This window comes from Mercenaria mercenaria, chromosome 15, assembly GCF_021730395.1.
Source record: "Mercenaria mercenaria strain notata chromosome 15, MADL_Memer_1, whole genome shotgun sequence".
Lineage (NCBI taxonomy): Eukaryota > Metazoa > Mollusca > Bivalvia > Venerida > Veneridae > Mercenaria > Mercenaria mercenaria.
The window spans coordinates 14,312,212-14,336,065 of NC_069375.1; the positions used below are offsets into that span (position 1 = coordinate 14,312,212).

Below are 23,854 nucleotides of genomic sequence, written 5' to 3' on the forward strand. Positions count from 1 at the left end.
CCATTCTGCTATTCTGCTGGAGTTGTTCTGCTATTCTGCTGGAGTTATTCTGCCATTCTGCTGGAGTTATCCTGCTATTCTGCTGGAGTTATTCTGCCATTCTGCTATTCTGCTGGAGTTATTCTGCCATTCTGCTGGAGTTATTCTGCTATTCTGCTGGAGTTATTCTGCCATTCTGCTATTCTACTGGAGTTATTCTGCTGTTCTGCTATTCTGCTGCAGTTATTCTGCCATTCTGCTGGGGTTATTCTGCTATTCTGTTATTCTGCTGGAGTTATTCTGCTGTTCTGCCATTCTGCTACTCTGCTGGAGTTATTCTGCCATTATGCTATTCTGTCATTCTGCTGGAGTTATTACGCTATTCTGCTATTCTGCTGGAGTTATTCTGCTATTCTGCTGGAGTTATTCTGCTATTCTGCTGGAGTTATTCTGTCATTCTGCTATTCTGCTTGATTTATTTTGCCATTCTGCATTTCTGCTGGAGTTATTCTGCTGTTCTGCTATTCTGCTGTAGTTATTCTGCTGGAGTTATTCTGCTATTCTGCTGGAGTTATTCTGCCATTCTGCTATTCTGCTAACTTCACACAGATGGTTGACCGGCTCTTTTTTCCACCATTTTGAACCAAATCACATGCGTATGAGGAATACTCTCCAGATGGCCGCAAACAGGCAAAACAGGCCCTATCAAAATGTCATGTTATGCATATTCTGACATTTTCATTCAGTCAAATTGTACATGTACCTACTATTTCATATCTCCTCTATTAAATTATGCCATTTATTGCAGGTCTTTCACTCAAAATTTAACCAATATTCACCATCAAACAGAGGAACTATTTTCCGCGTAACCACCTCCTAATTGTGGTCAACCAAGGGCAAATAACTGTGGTCTTGTGCCTATTTAGACCTATTTTTCTCTACAAACTAAAAAATCCTTAACCAGTACAATGTCAGATGTATAACAAATGATTTCTGAAAGTTTCACCTTTGTTGAACTATGCACTAATATTTTACAGCTTTCAATGTTACACATTTTATCGGTTAAATCTTAGCAAAAAAAAAAATACGTACTTTTCAGATGAAAAAGAAATGCAGAATTCTATAAATTTTTTGTTTGATGAGATTTTCACCCAAAATAAAAACAACATGCTTCCTTATTATACAGCTATCGAAATTAAGAGCCAATTCAAGTTTGATTACAATATCATTGTTCCAATTTTAGGAAAATTATTCATATCACAAAAAGCACATCGAAACGCGTCGTCTACTCCTACGAAAAAGTAAAATGTGAACTAAGAAAAATCCTGTAGCTGTCAAATTTGCCCTTTTTAAGCAGCCCAGTATGTAGCAAATATGAGAATGAATAGCTTTTGTACATATATGTGTCATATACTTTTCAGTGATCATTCATTTATGGCTACCCTACGTAAAATGAGCCAAACAGCTCTGAAAAGTCCAATATGTGAACCATGCACACCAAGACCATTTACACCGCACAGAATCTTAAATTGTGTATCACAGCTGAGCTTTCAGGCAAAAACAGCCCCTATCTCTATATAGAATGATTTTAATGCACATCACTGTCTGCTGTGTGTTCCAAACTGGCTACATTTCTTCAAAAATCTTAATAAATATCAACCTGAGAAACTACAACTGGTGCTCCTAATTTTTCTTGTGACTAATATTGATGAAAGTGACCCTTCGTTTGATCGAACCAGGATCTTCTGTGTGACTGGAAGGCCTGCGGCCGAACAATATCTAAAATATAAGTCAAGCTAGTCATAATTTCTTCGACTGAATACTTTATTAGTTTACCTGAATGAATGTATGCGCAAACTATATTTCAATACAATCTGACTGAAAAGAAGTGTGAAATGCAAAAATGTGCCCCTCAAAGCAACTTTTCTATGAATATTTATGTCACAATCTCCTTTCTCCATACTGAAACTGTCATAATGTAATATAAAACCTCAAATTCAAGTCTTATATATGTAAAAGGTGTCATAACAAGCAGTCTGAATAATAAAACTATCAATGAAAAAGCAGTCTGTCCAAATTCCTTGCTTTACTGACTGCTAGATCTGAAGCAATGTTTACTGTTTTCAGGTAAAATTAGCTACAATCTGAACTGAGTATTCAGACTGGGAATACAGCTTACTGCATCAACTATTATGAACAAAATCCTATCTAAATCCATGGTAACTGATTATAGATGTAATCTCAATACCACACATGCTTTAGAAAGTAATCATTAAAATGGCAAAACTGGCTGAAATAATGTTATTCCACTATAACTCTAACTTCTAGCTTTTTTTTTCGCTAGGCGGTGCAATTTAACGAAATCTATTAAATCTAACAAATTCACAGAAAGAACCTGATTTTAATTAAATGCATCTAAAAAGGAATTATTTAACCATTCACAACACCGATCAATTTTCTTCGGTCAAATCTGAGAAGTTGTAGACATATATGTACAAAGGCGGTCAATCCCCGTCTATGCGACAAACTTCACATTGTCCGAGCGCTCTCATTTCAGGTTTGTAGGAACTAAAAGTGTAAGAAATCCATCAGAATAATTAAATATACAATTCAGGACCTCAGATTGGATGATTTATGCTCAATTAAGCATTAAGGAAACCAATCCAGTGTGTGAAAATCTGCCTGTTTTCCTTCAAAATTATTTACAATATGCCAATATCAGGCTTAATCTGTTCAATTTTCAAGTCCTTGAACTGTTGTTTCTTGCACAGATTATGATTACACATATTTCTCTATTCAGGCTGTGTGTACTGTGTAAATCCAAGTAACCAAAAGAGCTATTTAATGTAAACAAGAATAGAAAAAGTACATATCCGACTCTAGGTCAGATTTCCTCTGTCGGAGCTCAAATTTCTAAAAAGTCAAGAAAATATCACATCGCGGAATTTGTAATACCTCATTCTGTTTTTCGCATACCGGTTTCAAACAAAGAACTTATAAAAATGCATTTCATGCATGAAAACCTGCAAAACTAGAAAAAAAATCCAGAAATATGTAAATTGTCAACCAAAGGCAAATAACTGTGGTCTTGTGCCATACTGCAATCCAATATTTCAAATACATTAAACCCCCGCCAACACCAAATATTTTTAGAAGATATTGCGTTGCACCTCAGTTGCAGGTATATCTAACTCTTCGTATTATTATACAGTAAAATCAGCTATGCTTTTGTACTTCTTGGGTATATCATGGTTTCCCTAATCGGAAGGCGAGTCTATAAACAGAAAAATCAAACTATAAAAAGGATCGGTGTAATCAGATATGTTTACATAACAATTGTGTTGATAGTTTAGTTTAACCATATATAGCATGCACAGTATACATTATACAACTTAAAGTATGAATTCAAAACGAAAGTGTCAGGCTAATTTTCTTGTTGGATTAGTTGTTGTGTTTTTGAGTTTTCAGTTTGTTCCATCTTCTGCAAGAAGTAATATCGAACAATACAAGAAATTAACAATAAAGATGAAACCGTATTTTAGAACGACCGTATTTGAGGAATTCCGGAAGTTCAACTTAAGTTTGCTTTTCAAGGTTTGTTATATTATTTAATTCCAATCTGAAATTCTGGATTAATAAAGTAAGATACATGGAACAGATTATTACTAGGTCTACCAAATATACATTTACAAGGATAGGGATATGTACGTGTACAATGATCGAGGTTGTTCCACAAAGGTGGGTTGTTTTTATTAAGGAACATTTACGCAAGAAAAAATACACTATTTCTACCTCTATTTAGACAGACCGATGAAAAATCACATGTAACGGAAAGAAAATATTTTAAATAAGGGATTATATATTCAAATTTTACTATATATCAAAAATATAGCCTTGTGACAACACAGATATATTCTAAAACTGCATTTATTTCAATCACAACCTCGAATACTCCAAAGAACTGAGACGTCTGATACAGTTATAGGACAAGGGTAGAGAGGGAAATTCTCCTCCATTGCTAAATTGATGCATTTAATTAATATTAACCCCAAGTCAATAGAATAGACAGTAACACTCAGCAGTGGGGCTATAGATTACAACAGTGGTCCAATCTGGACAATGTGTGAAATCATCAGAAGGAATGTGTAAAACAAAATCATTGTGATACCATACAGTATAAAATGTCATAGCCCATGAATTTGAAACAACTCTGTTCAAGCATCAGTGAAGTCATTAAAAAATCAAAAATATTATGATATACATTAAACAAAAAGTGTGAATTAAAATACATTTAACATGTAAACTAAACAATTTGAAATAGACGTACAGAAAAGTGCTTTAGTTTAACACTTGTCATATAGATTCAAGTGTAACTCAGATACTAAATCAATTATTTTGAGCTCTGAAATTACGAAAAAAAGGAAACATACATAATACTTTAATATTTAACTTAATTACTTAAAAATGTCACAGTGCACAGTTAACAAACTGACAAATTGCACTATAGAAGCAATATCTGACCATGATGGTATGCAAATGTTCAAGCCATATATCAAAAAGTTTAGACAAGATATGGAATGGTATGAGAGACCTAACTAATTTCTATGTCAAAAAAGGGGCTAAACTGAGATAAAGTCCTTGTCCTATTTATGAAGTCTTGCCTACATATGTAGACTATGATGGTAAACAAGTGGTCAAAGTTTTAAAGCTATATGACAAACAGTTTAGGCAAAATATGGACTATTATGAAACATTTAACCGATTGCCAAGTCCAAAAAGTACCATAATTCAGACAAAATAGTTGACAGAGTTATGCACTGTTGCCTACAAATTGAAATCTTAATGATAATTAAGAATTCAAAGTTTCAAAGCCACATGTCAAATACTTTTGACATAACACTGACTTTTAAATTTTAAAAGAACAGTACTGCATAACTTTTACAGTCAATCTGTTAAAATTTAAAAAAAAATACTGTGATTATAAAGCTTACCTATAAATAGTCAAAAGTGTTTCTGTTAAAATGCTCATTATTTCTTAAGAATTTTAACATTATGTACAAAGTATAACTAACTACACATGTATATGGCAATAGCACTGACTCTTTAAGTCCACAGTTTTGATGGCTTAGCTTTCTATTTCAAGTCCAAATGTCTCAATGTTTAATAATTTTATTAGTGTATAAAATGCAGTGAAATACGTTTTCTTCTACCAAAAATATGTGCCGCATCTCAACTATGTTCACAATGTTACTATATACAGCAAAAGCACTGACAGACAGACAGACAGACGGACAATCTGAAACCAGTATACCCCCGTCCCCCTCCCGTTACAACTTTGTTGTCGGGGGTACAAAAATTTAACGTCCTGATAAACACCAAAAGATGAACCATTTTGTATCTATAATGTAAGAATTCTACAGGGAGCATGCTCCCAAACCCTCATAGGACAGCGGCTTATACTTCAGTTTTGACTTAGCTACGCCCCTGAATTATGAATTTCGCCAGAAAGCACCATATTTTGCATTTAGAATGTAAAAATCTTCTAGGAGCATGACTGCCCACTCCCCCTCTCCATCAAACACCCTAGAACAGTAGCTTACATTTCAACTTTGGCCCTGTTACGCACTTGACACTGGTGTGCTTTCTATAAGTTACAGTAGTTGCTCTGGGCACTATATACACCTAAAACGAACAATTTTGCATCTATAATGTGCAATTTTTCCCGAACCCTTTAGGACAGTAGCCTACACTTCTATTTTGGCCTAGCTAAACCCCGGAATTGTGAATTTTGCTAAAATACACCATTTTGCATCTAATTTATGCAATTTTTACGCGAGAACATGCCCCAGAACCCACAGGGAAGTGGCATAAACTTCCATTTTAGCCTAGCAACGCCCGTGAATTATGAATTTCACCAAAACGCATCATGTTTTATCTAGAATGTTCATTTTTTTCAGGGCAAACATCCCCGTCCCCCTTAGAACAGTGACTTATACTTCCATTATGGTACAGCTACGCCTTTTACACTTGTCTACTTTCTAAACTGTACAATAGTTCCCCCGGGTCTACACTTTATTTTGAAAAATGAAAAACATAAAACTCCAGATATAATCCAAAATGCACCATTTTGCATCTACAATGTGAAAATGTTCTGTTGAAGCATGCCATACCCTCCTTGGACTGTGGCCAACAATTCCATTTTAGCCTAATTACGCCCCTGAGTTGTAAATTTCAAGTTTTAGGTCTTGTGATTCAAGGTTGCATTCATATTAAAGTATTATAAAATATTGCCATTTACAATATAAATTATATTTTATCACAATATAAAATGATTACATTCTTTATTCTTAATTGAGTTATCACATTCATTCTTGTTGTGAGACACAACATTTCACATAGACTAAAGTTTTACAACCATTAAACCTTAAACGTGTTCTAAATTCTCAGACTATACATAATTAGAACAGATTCAGATGATCAGTGCCTTTAATTCACATTATCTGATTCTAAATGGGACATCATGCTGACAAGATTACAAGCCTGAAAGTTCCAAATCAAAATTGATTCTCCAGCTACCCCTTGTCCTAGAACTGGATACATATTTTCTGAAGTGTTAGTAATTGAAAGAAATTTTATCAGCATTTTAAACTACATGTACATACAACTGTCATTTGTCTTATTTTAGGCCATGTTTAAATTTCATATCTTATCATGGTAGGAAATTTATTCATGTAATGTAATTTAACACTCCCATTTGATCAATTTTCACATTTTACACCTATCGGCTATAAATAAATCAGACAATATCTATATTTATAGAAAAGAGGAAGTATAAAAAAGAAGTTTAAACGGAACATTTAAACCGTTTCTGGACGATAACTTGAGAACGCTTGGGCATAGGATCACGAAACTTGATAAGGATATTGACCATGACCAGCAGATGACCCCTATTGATTTTGAGATCAGTATGTCAAATGTCAAGGTCACATTGACACGGAAAATTCAAATCGTTTTCAGACAATAAATTGAGAACGCTTAGTCCTAGGATCATGAAACTTGATAGGGAGGTTGATCATGACCAACAAATGACCCCTATTGATTTTGAGTCAGTAGGTTAAAGATCAAGGTCACACTGACACAGATTTCGTGTTATACGAGCTCTTGTTATGATTTTTTAAATTCATTTGCATCTTCTCAGAGAACCAGAGGTCAGAAAGCATCTTGTGGTAGTTTCTGCGCTGTCAAAGTCCCTACTTGACAACGAAAAAATGCAATAATTTACATATGGGGAAAAGTTGTTTTCTCCGAGCCAATATGTAAAATGCCAGTCAAATCATGTCTGGACTTTCAGAGGCGGGTATATATTTCTTGGAGCGAACGGGTTTTAATTTCCATTTCAACTATTTTAATGTCACGTTTCCCAATAATAAAACTCAACAAACACAGCTCTACTTTTGCTTTATATGCAAAGAATTTTTTCTCAGAACTTGAAAAAAAGCTAGATTATATTTTTGTCAGAGTAAACCAAAGAGACTTTCTTTTTTTTTCAAAATAATTTTTTGTCATTTCATTATTCAGAAACTTACTAGTAAAATAAAGATATAAATTCTGTATTGAATTACTTGCTTAAGTGTATGAAATAGCTAAAAACGCAATTTTTAAATAAGAAACAGTTTTGTGTTTTCAATTTTTTATTTCACTTTAGAACAAATTAAACAATTAACAACATATACTATTCTATCTGACAATACAAAGAGAAGATTATTCAGTTATATATATATCTATAGTTCTGAACTAAATGTTGTAACAATGACAGACAGTAATAGAAATAAAGGACATGCATTTTGTTTTTGTTCTAAAATATTTTTCTATATGATGAATAATGGAAAATGATGATAAATGAAATGGAATGATGAGGGAGTGTCGTGAAAAAGGAGAGGGGCTGTGTGGGGAGGTGGTGGTGGAGGGGGGGGGGGTGGGGTTGGTGTGTGTCTCTATTTGTAATATAATGTAAAAATACAAAGAGTAATCAGAGTAGAGTATTTGTTTTGCTCACAAATTATATATATATATATATATATATATATATATATATATATTTGTACATTGTATTTGGTACTGTTTATGCAACATCAAGAAATTCTTTCCATTTCGCATTAAACGTGTCCGTTTTATTCTTTATACTTGCAATTGTATATTCTATGTTTATTCTGTATTGAAGATATACTCTGAATAATTCAAATCTTGGTGGAGATTTGTTGTATTTGCTTTTAACAATAAAATATTTTGCTAAAATTAGAATAAGAAACAGTTTGACCAAATTCAACATAGTTCTCCTAACTATAATTCCAAGTTTGATAATGCAATATATGCATGTATATATATGATCTAACAGCCACCAGGGGTATAGCCAGCCAAAATGTATTATTGGCGTTGGTGGGCATGCTCCTCCAGAAAAAAAAAACAGAATGATCGAACAGCTCTGATGCATTCTAATGTATATTTGGAAAGTTAGTCTGACTAATTGAATTTATTTATATAACTAATTACACCTGTGACTATCATGCAATAATTTCTATTAGGTAAAACACTTCCTAAGTATCTAAATGTAATGCAAGCTACAAGCCTTCTGGAGAAGCACAATAGCTTGCATACCTAAGAGACGGCGGACCTTTCGCCGGCTATTATAATGCTACTGGTACAACGTTTTGCGAGAAAAGCGAGTAGAAAATTTCTTCTAAATGGTCTGAGGCTGTGTTTAGGGTGCTCTGTGCTTCCCTTACCTTTTTTCTTTATGTCTGAATTAAAAGCTATCAAAAATGTTTGCCTGCTGTTTTTAGGTTGATGCAGTTGCATGCATCCATAAATCCATAAATCAGACAGTGTATATTGTCATAATAATTTGTATTTTTGATATATTGAAAACGTGATACATAAGTACAGGTAGCGCTTCGCTTAATCTGCATTCCATTATTGCCATGATTATAGCTAAACTGCTGTGAATAAAGAAATTTGGGTCATTTATGACAGATTTTGGTTATTTAAAGTGGTAGCGTGATCCCAGTACCACACACCAGTTGAAGGGAAACAAATATATATACTTCACAACGTTTTCAAAGAATATAGATGTATTTTTTGCAATCTTAATTTTCCAAAGTGTTTGCAAAACAGATATTTGCTCCACAGCTTTTACCTTGCTTTAAATTAAAATACCGAAATGTGACCACGAAGGAGCTCCATGTCAAGGAAAAAGTCCCTGAAAAATACATGTATCATTTAACTCCGTAGTTACTTCATTAGACACATTAAATATTTTGATCAGTACTGTTATAGGCGACAGTACAGAATGTCTTGCTGCCATGTAAAAATATTCTTGGTTAAATTGAAATATTCAAATGTATAAGACAGGTATCACAGAAGCCAGATTAGCAGGAAAATACTTTTCAATTGTGTCATTATTAATTTGCTCGAACTCGCATAAAATCTCAATAATAAACGGTGTTATTACATTATGCAAAGCTGATACAATGATTGAAGCACCATTCTCTATGAAATATGAGGAAATGCTGAAGCCAAAATGCCAAGTAATTTAAGATGTATGATATTGAAAATGTGTTGCGCTTTTAGCCTTTACAAGCATGGAATAAAATAGCAATTACACTTTTGCTTCCAATCATTTGACACTGGAACATTTTGTGCTTTAAGACACTAGTCATAGAAAAGCAAAGTCTATCAGTTTTCAGTACGAGTATACTGGTCGGACAGATAAGAAATAAAAACATCAATATAAGCATTGCGATCTTTGTGTGTATATCCTTTCCCAGTTATTTCCTTTATGTTTCAGTTTCAGCCATAACTAGTACCCAATCTGTTGTGGTACATGTCTACTTATTTTTTTAAACTATTTTGCAATTTATTTATTATTCTAACACTATCTACATTAACTATGTATCAATAACCCTATATATGAATATTGGCTGATATATTTTCCCCTACGATTATAACATAAGAGATTCTACTTCAGTTCCATTTTATACGAATTATTTCTGTGTCAGATGGTAGTAAACAACATTCTAACATTCTAAAAATATGATTAAGGCAAAGTGTCCTAAATTTTACTTAATATGCGGGACTTTAAACACTCTTAAATCTTTACGAGGGAATTAGGTAAGTTATGATTCAGCAATGTCGTCCTACATGTACGACCTAAACTGTGAAGTCATCATGATTACACAAGTTAAAATCGTAACACTTGGTCAAATAACAAAATATTTGTATTTTTATTTGATAATTCTGTTCATAGTTTGCTAATTTTGCGATTACTAGTTGATAAAAACTTCGTACAAAATTTCTTTGAAAAATAAAACAAATATCAAAAAGTTCCGTTTGCGATTCAACACACTGTAACAATAGGGGTAAATTGTAACAGCATACGGCCCGAAAGACATATTGAACTGAAAATTAAGTGTTGTAAAATCCGTCTTATTTGCGTTGTCACAATCGAAAATATGGGCAGTTGTTTGGATGTGCTACGCACTCATGATTGAATTATTTTGCTTCTTAAAACCTGTCCATAATTTATCAACTGATCAAATATAGGAACAGATCTATCGTTTCCTAATTTCATAGTTTATTATGATGTAAATCAGCATTAGAATATACTTCTATTTCTTTTTCTTTTGTCTTTTCTACGCCATCGTGTTTTCTTTTTTTTTTTTTTTTTTTTTGATTTCTGGTTTATTTATCTTCTATTTCCAGATAAACCCGACTACATACATTTTTGAGTTCGTCGGTGATAACAGTATGGACACTCTACAGCGTGTGTTAGATATCTACAAGCACCAGGTAAATAATTACACATTGGACGTACTGTCTGATCCACATGTTCCTTAATTTCTCTTTAAACATAATACAGCTTTATTACGAACTCCATCGTTGAGCTTAGGACCTTTTAAAAATGTTTAAATGTCTTAATTAAGTCTTCGATTAATAAACAGATTTTAAGAATCAGAAATTTGATGAACATATTCATAATTTGATTATTTTTCAGATAGCACAATGGGAAGCTGTTCGTGTTTATGATAATACAATTAAGCCAGATGGAACGGTCGTAGAGCTTCAGAGATACTTCGGTAACATGGCAAGTTTACCTTTAAGTCGCTATAGCTGCTTTACATGTAGTAGTCTGAATGGGTCCCTGCTACTGCAGGAATTATTAACTTTATTTCATTGATCAAAATTACATTACTGTGTCCGCGTTTGTCAATAGGAAGACGCATGTTAAAGGATCGAGGGAACGTGTGCTCAAATCACACACAGGGCTTACATTATCCATGACGATTGATAGAAGACAATAGACTGGAGGACATTGTCTCTATATTTGTTCCACCTCCGATCCATCTAGAGGAATTGGCAGTTATTTGCGGAGAGAGATACGTACTTTGTACGGAATTCAGTAATACCGAACTCGCCATTTCATTACTAAAACACAATTGGAAAACGAAAAAAAGACACATTAAGACAATCCATTGTTACTTTCATTTATAGAATGAAGTATTACTGGACAACCTCAAGCTTAAAGAATATTATCCGAAGCCATTCATACCAACGGCATGAATGTTCAGTTAAAGTATTTTATCACGAAAAATAATCTTCTATCATTAATTTTATATTAGGGGCGCAAAATACAGTATTATTATACATGAATGACTAGCTATCTTATTCCTTGATCATAACACCGTACGATGTCCGTATGGTTTTAAAAAATCGTATAAGTCCACTAATTGTAGAATCCTTATGGTTTCTGTACAGTCGTAGCGTCTGGTCACAGTACCTACGTGTTCCGTACGATCTTTAGAGGATGCAATCGTATGACATCCGTACGGACATCGCAGACAAGTCGTGCGAAGTCTGCAGGGAGCCCAGCCGTTCCTCGTATTGTGTCCTTGCGACAAAAAAGTCAGATCGGCGACGTCTGAAAAAATTTGCATTTACAAACATAGGATATCCGTACGGACATCACAGACAGAAGTCGTACGGAACTCGCAAGGAGCCCGGTTGTACCTCGTGCGACGTCCGTTTGATCGTTCGACGCTCGAACGGTGTCTGCACGGTGTCCCTGCGACAAGAATAAACTAGTTTTGCAACGTCTGAAAAAAATCCTTTTGTCCCTTAAGATACTCGTGCGAGCATCAGCAAGTCTCTCAGTTTTCAAAATCCGTGTGCTGTCCGTACGAGCTCCTCCAGGACACATGCGATTCCCATACGGGGCTCTTGCAAGCTGCTCCAACCTTCGAAAATCTCTACGGGCTAATAAAGAACTCAGGAACTCGATGAAACATTTTCACCTAGTTCCCGAGTGATCTATGAATTAAAAAAATCCGAACAACTGGCGTTAGAATCAACGATATCCGTGGGGGCGCCGTACGAGTTTGCAAAATTCGGCTGAAAATCTACTCGTACGGAGCTCGTACCGGTCTGTTGACCAGGGTATTACTATATGTACATCGCATCAGTCTAGACACTGCTATTGAATTCTCCATAAGAAATTACTCTACCTTACACCACGAAAATTAAGGGTGATGTTTTTAGTAAGGTAACATGTCGGCCACCAAAATGGTAAGTATATATAGGGTTTAACTATCTATTTCTTACAAGTTTTCTTAAAACACTCATATTCCCTTTGCAATGCGAGTATGAGGTCAAATTTTATTCAAAATTGAAAATGATAAAATCACGCATTCAGCCAGACATGTGCAAAACATTTCACAGAACACATTGTGTTGCTGATTTTGACATACACTATGACCATATTGTGTCTCATCGCGTTTTAAGGCTATTCAGCAAACACATCTGACCATCTGAAGCGGAAATTGAAGAAAGACGACTCTGTATGGGAGATTTGTTAGACACATCGAATTTCAATACGTTTGAAAATCTTACTTATTCGCGTCATAAAATCGGATAAGGATAAGAATGATTTAATTTCTTTTAAAACTAGAATTGCGTGCCATCCTCTAAATAGCAAAGTTTATTTCTTAGAAAGAGCCATAATTCTAGAAAACATTGCCACTGAAATATGTCCATTATCTATGATCATCTTCACATGAAGGTTCTTTATCTGTGAAACTTTTAAGCATATTCTTTTAATAGTGTTTGAGGAGTTGGACACACAACATTTTTATCAATATTCAATATAGCAAAATTATCTAAGGGCTATAACTGCGGTAAAAATGTCACAGAAATAATCCTTCCTTTATGGTCATCTTCACATCAAGTTTGAAACAAATCAGGCTAATCGTGTAGGAGTTTGACACAAGAGATTTCGGGACGTATGGATGGACATACGGAAGGATGTACGTGCGTACGCAACGCTGCATGTGCCTCACATAACTTTGAGAGGGCATAAAAAAGACTTAGATCAGCAATATTTTGATAAGAGAACCCTTTTAGGTTTCTCAATAAACGTTAGAATTTAAAAAAAAATGAAGCTAACTCGGGTTCATGAAACAAAGTGATTCACTTATGTTCATGTTATTATTAAGTATTCTAATATATATATATTATAAAATCCTAGTTGGAGCTAGATAACAATACTGCAGTTATAATAGTATAATACATTCTTAAACAAATATTTCAGTATGCACCTAACCTGGTATGCAGTAACTACTATGGGATGGATATATCCAAGGCCTGGTCTAGAGGTTATACAGGAAAAGGAGTCACCGTTGGCATCACGGGCGTAGGCATCAATACCGATCTTTTGGATTTACAGCAAAACATTGTAAGAAACATTTTACAGGGAATTAGTGTAAAATGTGATTTAAGTGGGGTTTTTTTGTTTTGTTTTTAATATTGATTCTCGATATAATGCATCTGTATATATCAGCCTGATAAAGGTTTTGTAATACTTCATAAAATGTATAATCAAAAATATAATTGAAAATATGTCATATCTTGTATTTTTTTAATTTGCCTTTGTAGTACATATCAGACATTCGTTATTTATCTACATGCGTAATGATGAAATCCTAAAAGCAGTTTCACTCCGGTGACTGTATAGATAATAAAAAAATTGCAAAACAATTTATTTTTCATTATTATTTTATGTTTCATTATTATTCAGGATGAGAGGTTATGCATGAACTTTGTAAACAATAGCAAAGATGTAACACCAGAATATTACAACAATATTCGAGCCATATCGGATATTAAGTCAGAGTAAGTGTTGTTTATTTAAATAATACATACTCATATACTTATAAAAATACAGTTTTCATAACATACATCTTAGAAATGATGCAAAAACTTTAAGCTTTTGTTTAACTTCTAAGTAATTTCATATTTCTTGTTTCTATATCTCACAGATACATAACAATGTCGTTGATTCTGATTTTTTTTCTAAGTTTAAGAAGTATGACTTTGAAACTCTGTGCTTGTTTATCATCACATAATGCAGACCAAGAACAATAATTCACTCACACATTTCGACAGAGTTACGTCCCTTTATGTGTACTTAACAAAATTGAATTTCGTGGTCAAAGTGCTGTTAACGTTACATCTATATATCTTCTTTAATACTACAAGCGCAATAGCTTTGAAATTTTTCTTTTATTCTTGTAAAAGCAAAGCCAAGGTAAAGCCTCTGGGAATTTAGTTTATAAATACACTCTTCTATTTGTTAAGATAATGTACGGTTCGCAACATCTTTCTGTATTTATATTTTATATCATTCTTTTACAATACAGTGACCTGTATAAATGTAAATAACAGCTATTATTACTACATCAAGGCACATGCATAAACATGCATATAAGACATTCGCTTTATATTTAGTGGTGAAATAATGTACGATACAATAGCAATCTCTTATCGATTACGACCAAAAATAATATACAATTAAACTTGGTTTGAATTACTTCAATGGCAAACGGATTAACACTGAAACTGATCCTGTCTACAGACACGCACACATACATTATTACTGTATCTAACAATATATCAGGCTATGTGGACAATATTCTTTTTAGGGACAGTCCGTTTTTAGCTCCTTTAACTGGTACCTTTTATACTCAGAAGCTCCAGGAACATAATACTAACAATTCTGATACTCTTGCTTTTTGGATCTAAGTCTGTGAAATATATACATACCAAAAGAATGAAAAGAGGGAGGATATACAATTTAGTATTGTTAATTTCTCTCATTTACATGGAGATGTACCACAGGCAACATCCTATTTGATATATACTACTCAGTTAATTTTGTGCGCCAGAGCTTGTAGTCATGTTGAGGATTTCAATGAACCTAATCTTTATATTACAAATAAACTTCTACAGCAATCTTAACTTACACTTCTGCTAAAATGCTAAAAGGTAAATTGAAATCCGATTTTTTTGAAATGTGGTTTACAAACATCGTTAGAGTTTGGGTCATGGGATTTTGTCAGAATAATTTGTAGATTTAATATATTGATAACGTAACACATAAGCACAGATAGTGCTTGACTCCCTTTTCATGTTGTCATTGCTATAATTATTGTTGAATTGCTGTAATTAATAGAATTGTGGTCATTTGTGGCTGATTTGGGTTCATTATATGGATAGCTGGATCCCAACATCACAGATTATGTTATATACAAAAGTTAAAGGGAACCAGATATTTGATAGAGCAAGTACACGTTGTAAAACGCTATGTTTAAATTTGGACCAATCAGAAACAAGTACTAAAAATAGCACGTCTACTGGAGTATAAATAGGTAGATGGATGACATTCGGTATCCAGCGGTAGAAGAAGAAACATCGAGGATTCAACTAATAATTTACCCCAGTACCTTGATGATGAAGTTATTGCAACTTCACTGTAAGGGCGGATAAATTATTAAAAAGAAAAAAAGTTTGAAGTTCATAGACTAAAGAAGAGTTGCAGAATTTTAACAAGGTTTCTAGCTATAGGGCCAGCGCATAGGGGTTTTACCTTAAGGGTGGTTGAATGTTATATACGATATATATTATATACGATATCATATGTATAGGCTGAGCATCGGGAAGCTGAGACTGAGACCCAGAAATTGGTAATCTACTGAGATAGTAGGAGAGTTCCAGCTTATAGCCGGTTCAGCATTATTGGCGAAGTACAGCCAAGGCATCGGGGATATACCTATAATATTATGGTAGTTGAATGCTACATATGATAGCATATAGGCGCTGAGTATCCAGGAGTCAGGGCAATCATATGGAGTTTGAGAGGACAAAGGACGAGCATCTATGCGATAGGACTCGTATGTTGTTGATTCAAAGACATTGTCTGACGGGAACTTCAACAAAAAGACCAGTCTCCAGCCTATAGGAGTTTGAGCTAATCATTTTAATTGAAGATTGTTAGTTTGAAACATTTAGTGATTTGTCTGATCCCTGAAATTGCCTAGCTCATAATAGAAATCATTTACGAATGATTGGTACACGAATAATTTAGGCAAGGTAGCCAGAGGAAAATTCTATATATGAGATATTTGGTCTCACCAGCTATACGTTTTAACAAAGGACATTCTATTTTGTTTGTCAGCCAGTCCAAGACATAGTCACCTTAGGGATAGGACCCATATCATTGTTCAAGAGACTAAAGGTGTTTGCGATTCCCTGGATCATATAACTAGTATCCTGACAGATTTTTTTTTGTATTCGGTAAAGTTTATAGACGTTGATCTTTTAAAAGAGGTTATGGCCAAATTGTTTTGTGACACACTGCATGCCTGATGTTCAACCATTTTTCAGCCTGCTAATCCCTCTTTGCTTGTGTCTGACGCAAAAGGTGAAAGACTCTATTATTAAATCCCACTGGAACTAAGCTGATGCTATATGTTTCAGGGCCTGTTTCGTTGGGCACTTCAGGATGTTTCTCTTGATACTCTTGTCTTCTACAAAGGTATTGAATACTTGCGTGTTTGATTTTTAAGGTATGCTTCTTATATGCATTCTGTTTCCATTGTGTGAATTAGTGAATTACCTGGAAGATATGCTTTTATTTACACAGTCATGTGGCCCATGGTGGGAGTAAGGGTTAGATCTAGTGGTGGTTTAGCCACTGATCGTTTAAAGGCGATGTCCCACCATGTTTCTTTATCTGTTCGTTTCTTATTAACAAGCGTTTGCTTTATCTGTGCATGCTTATTTATGTGAGCTTGTTTTGTGCAAGTCCGCGTGCTGTGGCTTCGTTCTTGGAACCTGTTTTTACCTGTTATACATGTTTCGTTTATTGTATTTATTACACATTTTTATGAAAGGATAGGAAATCCAATAAAAACCTCTAATCAAAATAACTCCTGACAATTTAATTTAGCTTATGTAGCCCAATCAAACCGATACTGCAACATTATCATTTTGTCATGTTTTGCGACCAGTAGAGTTCACCATTTTTCTATTCTATGATTTCATTTATCTTGTAGTCATGATAACAGAATTGCAAGCATAGTTGCAGCTACGAAAGGGAATAACTTTTGCAGTGCCGGAGTAGCGTATAATGCAACAATTGCTGGTAAGCCCAGATGACATCTTACACGGTTAGATATGTGTAACGACTCTCACGCATCCTTTTAATGACTGAAGCAGAACGTTGTTACATGTATGTAGTTTTAATGTAATACAGTAACATAAAGAAACTTCTGCGATAAGTAATGTCTAACCTTACATTTCTATGGAAATGTTACTCAGAACATCAGTTTCCAATTGTACTGGTAAAATAATAAAACGTTTCTTTTGAAGCAGTTATAATCCAGGGTTTTAGACATACCGCATGTTTGATGTTCAGCTATAATAGCTAGATGCCTTGCTTTGGTGAACAGAACTAATAAGCTTCTTTGGTCTCATAAAGTGGGTATGGTTCATTAGGTTTGCGTTCATATATGCAGGGATATTTCATTTTTGGTTTACATATCGTGTCATTTGTAACGATTGCGATTAAAAGAGATGCACATTGCGGCGACTACTGATATTAACCTTAGATAGGAAACATGAGTAAGGTTTGTGCACAATTGTTCAGTTCGCACTGAGCCTTCCCGATGGTGTTTTAAAGAGTGTGCGATTTGTCAACTAGTGACTAGCCTGTAAATTTACATTTTTTGTCTAGATATATATTCTATGTATATCTTATCACTTGTACATCCCCATCATATAAACACACTATTGTTGGTTAACACTGCCTACTTATATGTTTGTTCTGTATCACCATAAACAGATTCAATCGTGTGTAAATGATTGTACTTATTATCTCCATTTTTGCATTCCAATAGCGTTGAAGATATTTCAATTGAAGCTGTATCAAGGTATAACATTAGACCTTTACCCAGGGCACTGGACTGCAAGTGATATCATGGCGAAAGCTTTCGTCTACAATATTGCTAACATAGATATATTTGTGAATGCTTGGACTACACCACAAACATTCGATAAGCTAGATTTAGCTACCAGTGAGGCATTACAATACGGAGCTGTATCGGTTTGTATCATTAATTGTCTTTCCATTTCCTTGTGGAAAGTGGAAGCTGTTACTTAGGCAAGTTTGAACATAATGTCTACATGTAATGATCAAATGTCTTTTTGCTTAGATATCGAGACTTTTTATTCAACAAATTTGGTCATTAATTTTATTGTAACTAGTATTCCAATTTATGTAGACATAGTTGAAACTTTGCACGGAGTTTATTATATATCAAATACAAATTCAACCAAAATGTTTTCAAACAAAGAAAAATAATGTTACTGTCTTTTCCTTCGCTGCAGTGGTTTGTAATTTGAATAGAACTTTTAGTAACTTTTGATTGAACGATATATGAAATATCTGATAGAGTTAATATATGTCAGGGCCGCAAGGGGTTTGGAGTCGTATATCTGGTACCAGCCGGACCTGTGGGCAACGGGTTATCTAATAATAACAACACAATAACCGTGAATAGTGTTGGTAGGCAAGGTACCATTCAAGATGGGGCATACACTGATACAAGCGTTATCACCTCTGGTCTGGGACAAGGAAACAACCTGACAGCCTGAGCTATAGTAAGAGCAAAACTATTTGTACTCTATTGAACTTCAGGCTCAGGTAATTGATTTTTCTTGTTTACTGTCAGTTTGCCTGAAAAACAAAAGAAAATGTTAATTCTGTATCTATAGCCGCATAATCTAATTATTGTTGTGGAAAAACGCCTACAAGTGATAATCAAAATTGCATTTAATTGATGATTTTATTTTAAGCAGTTTACTACTTCAGCCGGAAACTAGTTGCAGAGCATAGTACTATTGTCCATTGTATAAAGTATCAGATGATAATCCATTTTATTGAGTTTATCGACATCTGAACAGCAGTTGGATACGAAAGTATTTAAAGACAAAACATTGTGACACCCCTGTTTAGCAAACATTTTATTCTAAGTTTGTTTAAACATTTCATCCTTTAAGTGTAGAAATATCACATCAAGCGTTTATTGATTTAATATTCCTACAGTCAACAGCTTTACCATAAAGCTTGCATGAGAGTTTGAATGGAAATTGTTGTCGCATCCTATATGCAGTTTGAAGTACGTTGTATCCGGAAATGTGTTGAACGACCACGTTGTACAAAAAAAATTCACAGATTGGAAATCAATAATAAAGAATATTGAAACAGATGTTACAGAATATCTGTTAAATATTCTATAAGTATTTAATTAAGAAAACGCGACATAGAAAATAATGAATTACTTACACTACAGGTAAATAATTATTATATTCATATCAGAAAATATAAATAAATGAATATATACTGAAAATTAAATCATTTGAATTTATTTAATAGCGTTTATGGACACACAGGCTATGTTTTAGCAACAAAAGATTTTTTTTCTACTTTTTTCAATTCTATAAATCATCACGAATTCGTCAAATACAAGAGACCCTATCAATGCAGTGATGTACACATTATTTATCAACAGGTCACAACATCTCGCAACAACAAATGTATAACCGGGTTCAAGGGTGTGTCAGCTGCAATGGCCGGGATTGCCGGAATCATTGCATTAGGTCTTGAGGCAAAGTAGGTGACAGATTTATACCTAAGCTTGTTCTGTTCCGCGTATATGTATAATTACTGTATTTTGTATATATCATTCAACGAATAACGCTACTAAATGATTATATTATATTATCGATTTTAAGCTTGCAACTTGGTTGTTACTACCGACGATATTATCCACAGTGCATTTGTACTTGCATACCGTCTACCTAGTAAATACGAGGGGTATTCAAAAATACCCGAAATAGTACTTATATCTTTATTTCTGGCCCTTTTTTTTGCTAAAGTTTGATAATGTGAAAAGATTGAATATGAATACTTGAATCACAGATTTCAGAACATGAAATTTATTTATTTACCGTTTCTAATGCAACGCACTTCCATTAAAGCTGTCCATTGTAATTACGTATGACGCTGTCATATCAAACAAAATAAATAAATAGCATTTATGATTACTAGGTGTTCTTGCATAAAATGCATTTTCTACACTTATTAGAACGTAAAAAACTGTTCATATATGAGCCGTGCCATGAGAAAACCAACATAGTGGGTTTGCGACCAGCATGGATCCAGACCAGCCTGCGCATCCCCGCAGTCTGGTCAGGATCCATGCTGTTCGCTTTCAAAGCCTATTGCAGTTAAAGAAACCTTTAGTGAACAGCATGGATCCTGACCAGACTGCGCGGATGCGCAGGCTGGTCTGGATCCATGCTGGTCGCAAACCCACTATGTTGGTTTTCTCATGGCACGGCTCATATAATATTCCTGTGATACTGATGTAATATGTCAGTGAAAATTGATACATAGGTTTTATCAAGGGGTTCTTTTATTTTCAAAACGTGACTAAATGTCATTGCTACGGTGTTCCGTTAGGACAATCGTGACTTTTTATTGAATCCTAAACCGCGATGTACGATGGTACGATGACGAAAATGCGATGATGCGATGGCACGATGATGAAACAACGATGGTACAATGGTAAAAATGCGATGGCACGATGATGAAATCGCGATGATACGATGGTGAAATGTCGATGTAATATCGCATTTTAATCATCATACCATCGCGTTTTCACCATCGTATCATCGTACCATCAGTGCAAATTATGAAAGAGAAAACATCTGACCGGATGACATTGCCACGGTGAATTTCATCTACATATTATTTGTCTAAATAAAATATGAGTTTCGTCACTCTCTGATCACATGTAAAAAATAGAACATTGTTTCATGTTTTTATTGGAAACCGTCATTTATAATATACTAGTATCATATGAGTTTTACATTTATACGATTTCATTGGAATTAAACACCTAGCACAATGAAAGCCTCTAATTAGACGGTAGTAAATACATAAAGCACAAAACTGGTTAATATAAATTACAGGTGTTCATTCGAGATGTTACTGTTTCGTCTATATTGTGATCAGACACAAATCAGTAACAACTAGTCATTGACTAATATATTATGTTGTATTTATTATTTATTTATTTATTTATTTATTTTATTTACTTATTCTTTTTTTGATAAACAAAAATGAACTGTTTTTCTTATGAATGGATATAAATAAAGTATTTAGAGAAAATTTACGATAAAGATTTTACATTGTGTATATAGGCTTTATACATTCTAGTGACGCTAAGAGACGTTCAGGAAAGGAAATTTCATTTTGAACTTAGTAGCACATTTAAACAAGCTGTAGAACCAAATCGTTGAGAAGAGCATCTCATTAATTTCAAATGTTGTGGTTAAAGAGGTCTGGTAATAACTAAATCATATCATAACAAATGTGTAAACAAAATGGTAATAGAAATGTAACAGTTATAGAAACAGTTATGCAAATATGTTGTCTCAGTTACATATTTGTATAGTAAAAAATTTTCATCAAATATATAGTTCAAACCTGACATTGAGGGCAATACAGCACCTGTTGGTATCCTCTTCTGTACATGAACAACTCAATGTGATCTTCTCCCAGAATGCTGCCGGACGGTTCTGTGAGTATTAATTACGATTGCTCGGTTAAAACCCATGTATCTTACATATTATATTTTGTTATATTTCTACTTTTTTTTTTATTTTACATTTCGTCTAGTTGCATGACTCTGATTCTTTATAAGATTCTCTGTTTTACTTAAGTATCACTTTTATTAATATTACTCAAGTATTCTGTGTTCATTTGTCAATATGCTTTGATTTGGATCCGCTGTATCGTTATATATTTACTCTCCTTTTATTTAGATCACGGAATATTCGGCTTCGGCCTTTTGAACGCCGCAAAATTTGTTACACAAGCGGCGAAATATACTAACACACCAGAATTAATAGTTCGAACTCTTGAATCGTCAAGAGAGAGGTAAAGTCTTTTTTCTTCTGAATTTTGTTTTTCCGATTTTAAACAAAACCTAGAGCTGCATATGCTTTTGAGAAAAACGCATGTCTCCCACAACTGCCTTACCATTTAGTGATTCAAAGTGGTTTGGGTGAGTGGTTCCTATAGTGATTAAAAGTGGTTTGGGTGAGTGGTTCCGATCATTTATTTAAGGGCCATAATTCAAAAGTGTCTTGGCCGATTTGGCTAGTTACCGAACCTGGCCGAGGACCTATTGGCAAACACATTTAGTTCGAGTTGTTGAAGATCGGATGAGAAATGATCGAATTAGAGTGCGGACAAGATTTGTGATAGACAGACAGGAGTAAATCAATATGTTTCCGACCACAGTGGTGTGGGAGACATAACTAATCTTTGTAAAATATAGAGAACTTGGCAAATAGCGGGAAATTGATAATTACTTTTGTAAAAAAACACATTCGGGTGATATGGTAATTTAAAATCAGTTTCAGTTTGTTCCGAATTTGATGATAAACTGTATTATCAAAAATAGGTCCGATGTTGTTAGCAATTCCCCTACTACCATTCTTCATCGTTCAAGATACTAATATGATGGTAAAATCGTTTGAGCTAACCGTTGATATACGTAAACTAAGTTATCAAAATTAAGTAGACTCAAACATTAAAAAGACAAAGGGTTGGATTAAAACGAAAGTTTCATTCCGCCTTTATGTTAAATACATGTATTATAATATAATATTAATAATTTTAAATATAGATTTTAAAACGATATGGCGAATCGGAAAGCTTGATTTAATTACAGAAATTATTATTGCAGTAAAGAGAAATGTTTGCTATTTATAACATCATACATATTTCTCCACTGTTTCATAATTTCAACGCTACTATAGAAGAATACGTGGAAACTACACCCACCAGTTTAGATTCTGTCATAGTTGTGAAAGAATAGAAGAGCAAGGATGCTTGACCACAATAGAACATGTAAAAGTTAGAGTATTTTTCACAACGTCCACCAAACATCTGAAAATAGAACTGCTATCACCCAGTAAGACTCGCTCTGTGCTTGCGGATGAGACAATTGGCCAGGTAACGTAAACATAACGTGAAGAGTTTCCATTAGTCCTTCCGATTACGTGTAATATATTGGTTGGTTCCCTTAACATTAATCCTTTTTACGCTGAACACGATTTATTCTGACTTTACGACCAGTGTAGATCATGATCAGCCTGCACATCCGTGTCGTCTGATTATGATCTGCACTGTTCGCCATTCAATCAATACATTTTGGTAAGCACCCCTTTTAGCAGTTAATGGTACTCTCCAAATTGAAAGATGGATAGGTTCATTATAGAAATTCAGTAGGGTAAGGGTTAAGTGTGAGTATAGAATATAAATCCTGTAGGACTTTGTTCATATAAAATATATACAACCACAGAAAGTTGTATTAACAATTGTCTGTATCTTTACTATAGCAAAACGTATCGC

At 34.0% G+C, this 23,854-nt stretch overlaps 1 protein-coding gene across 2 annotated transcripts; it reads left to right on the forward strand.

The window, feature by feature from the left end:
• Positions 1-3,332: 3,332 nt before the first annotated feature.
• LOC128548916 (proprotein convertase subtilisin/kexin type 4-like) lies at positions 3,333-21,951 on the forward strand. Of its 2 annotated transcripts, XR_008367348.1 has the most exons (10): positions 3,333-3,573; positions 10,738-10,824; positions 11,030-11,119; positions 13,619-13,762; positions 14,105-14,199; positions 17,421-17,509; positions 18,264-18,469; positions 18,835-19,026; positions 19,938-20,038; positions 21,913-21,951. XR_008367348.1 is itself a non-coding variant. In XM_053524600.1 (9 exons), the coding sequence occupies exons 1-8, from the start codon at positions 3,379-3,381 to the stop codon at positions 19,018-19,020; spliced, it is 1,092 nt and encodes a 363-aa protein (XP_053380575.1). In that variant the 5' UTR covers positions 3,333-3,378; the 3' UTR covers positions 19,021-19,069; positions 19,938-20,038. The 2 variants fall into 2 exon arrangements, 1 of the variants encoding a protein (XP_053380575.1); XM_053524600.1 differs by lacking the exon at positions 21,913-21,951 and having other exon boundaries at positions 18,835-19,069.
• Positions 21,952-23,854: the final 1,903 nt, after the last annotated feature.

Coding starts and splice junctions, on each gene's coding strand:
- LOC128548916 (XM_053524600.1), top strand. CDS start 3,379: ATGAATTCAAAACGAAAGTGTCAGGCTAATTTTCTTGTTGGATTAGTT. Junction 3,574..10,737: donor ACTTAAGTTTGCTTTTCAAG/GTTTGTTATATT, acceptor TTCTATTTCCAG/ATAAACCCGACTACATACAT. Junction 11,120..13,618: donor AGAGATACTTCGGTAACATG/GCAAGTTTACCT, acceptor CAAATATTTCAG/TATGCACCTAACCTGGTATG.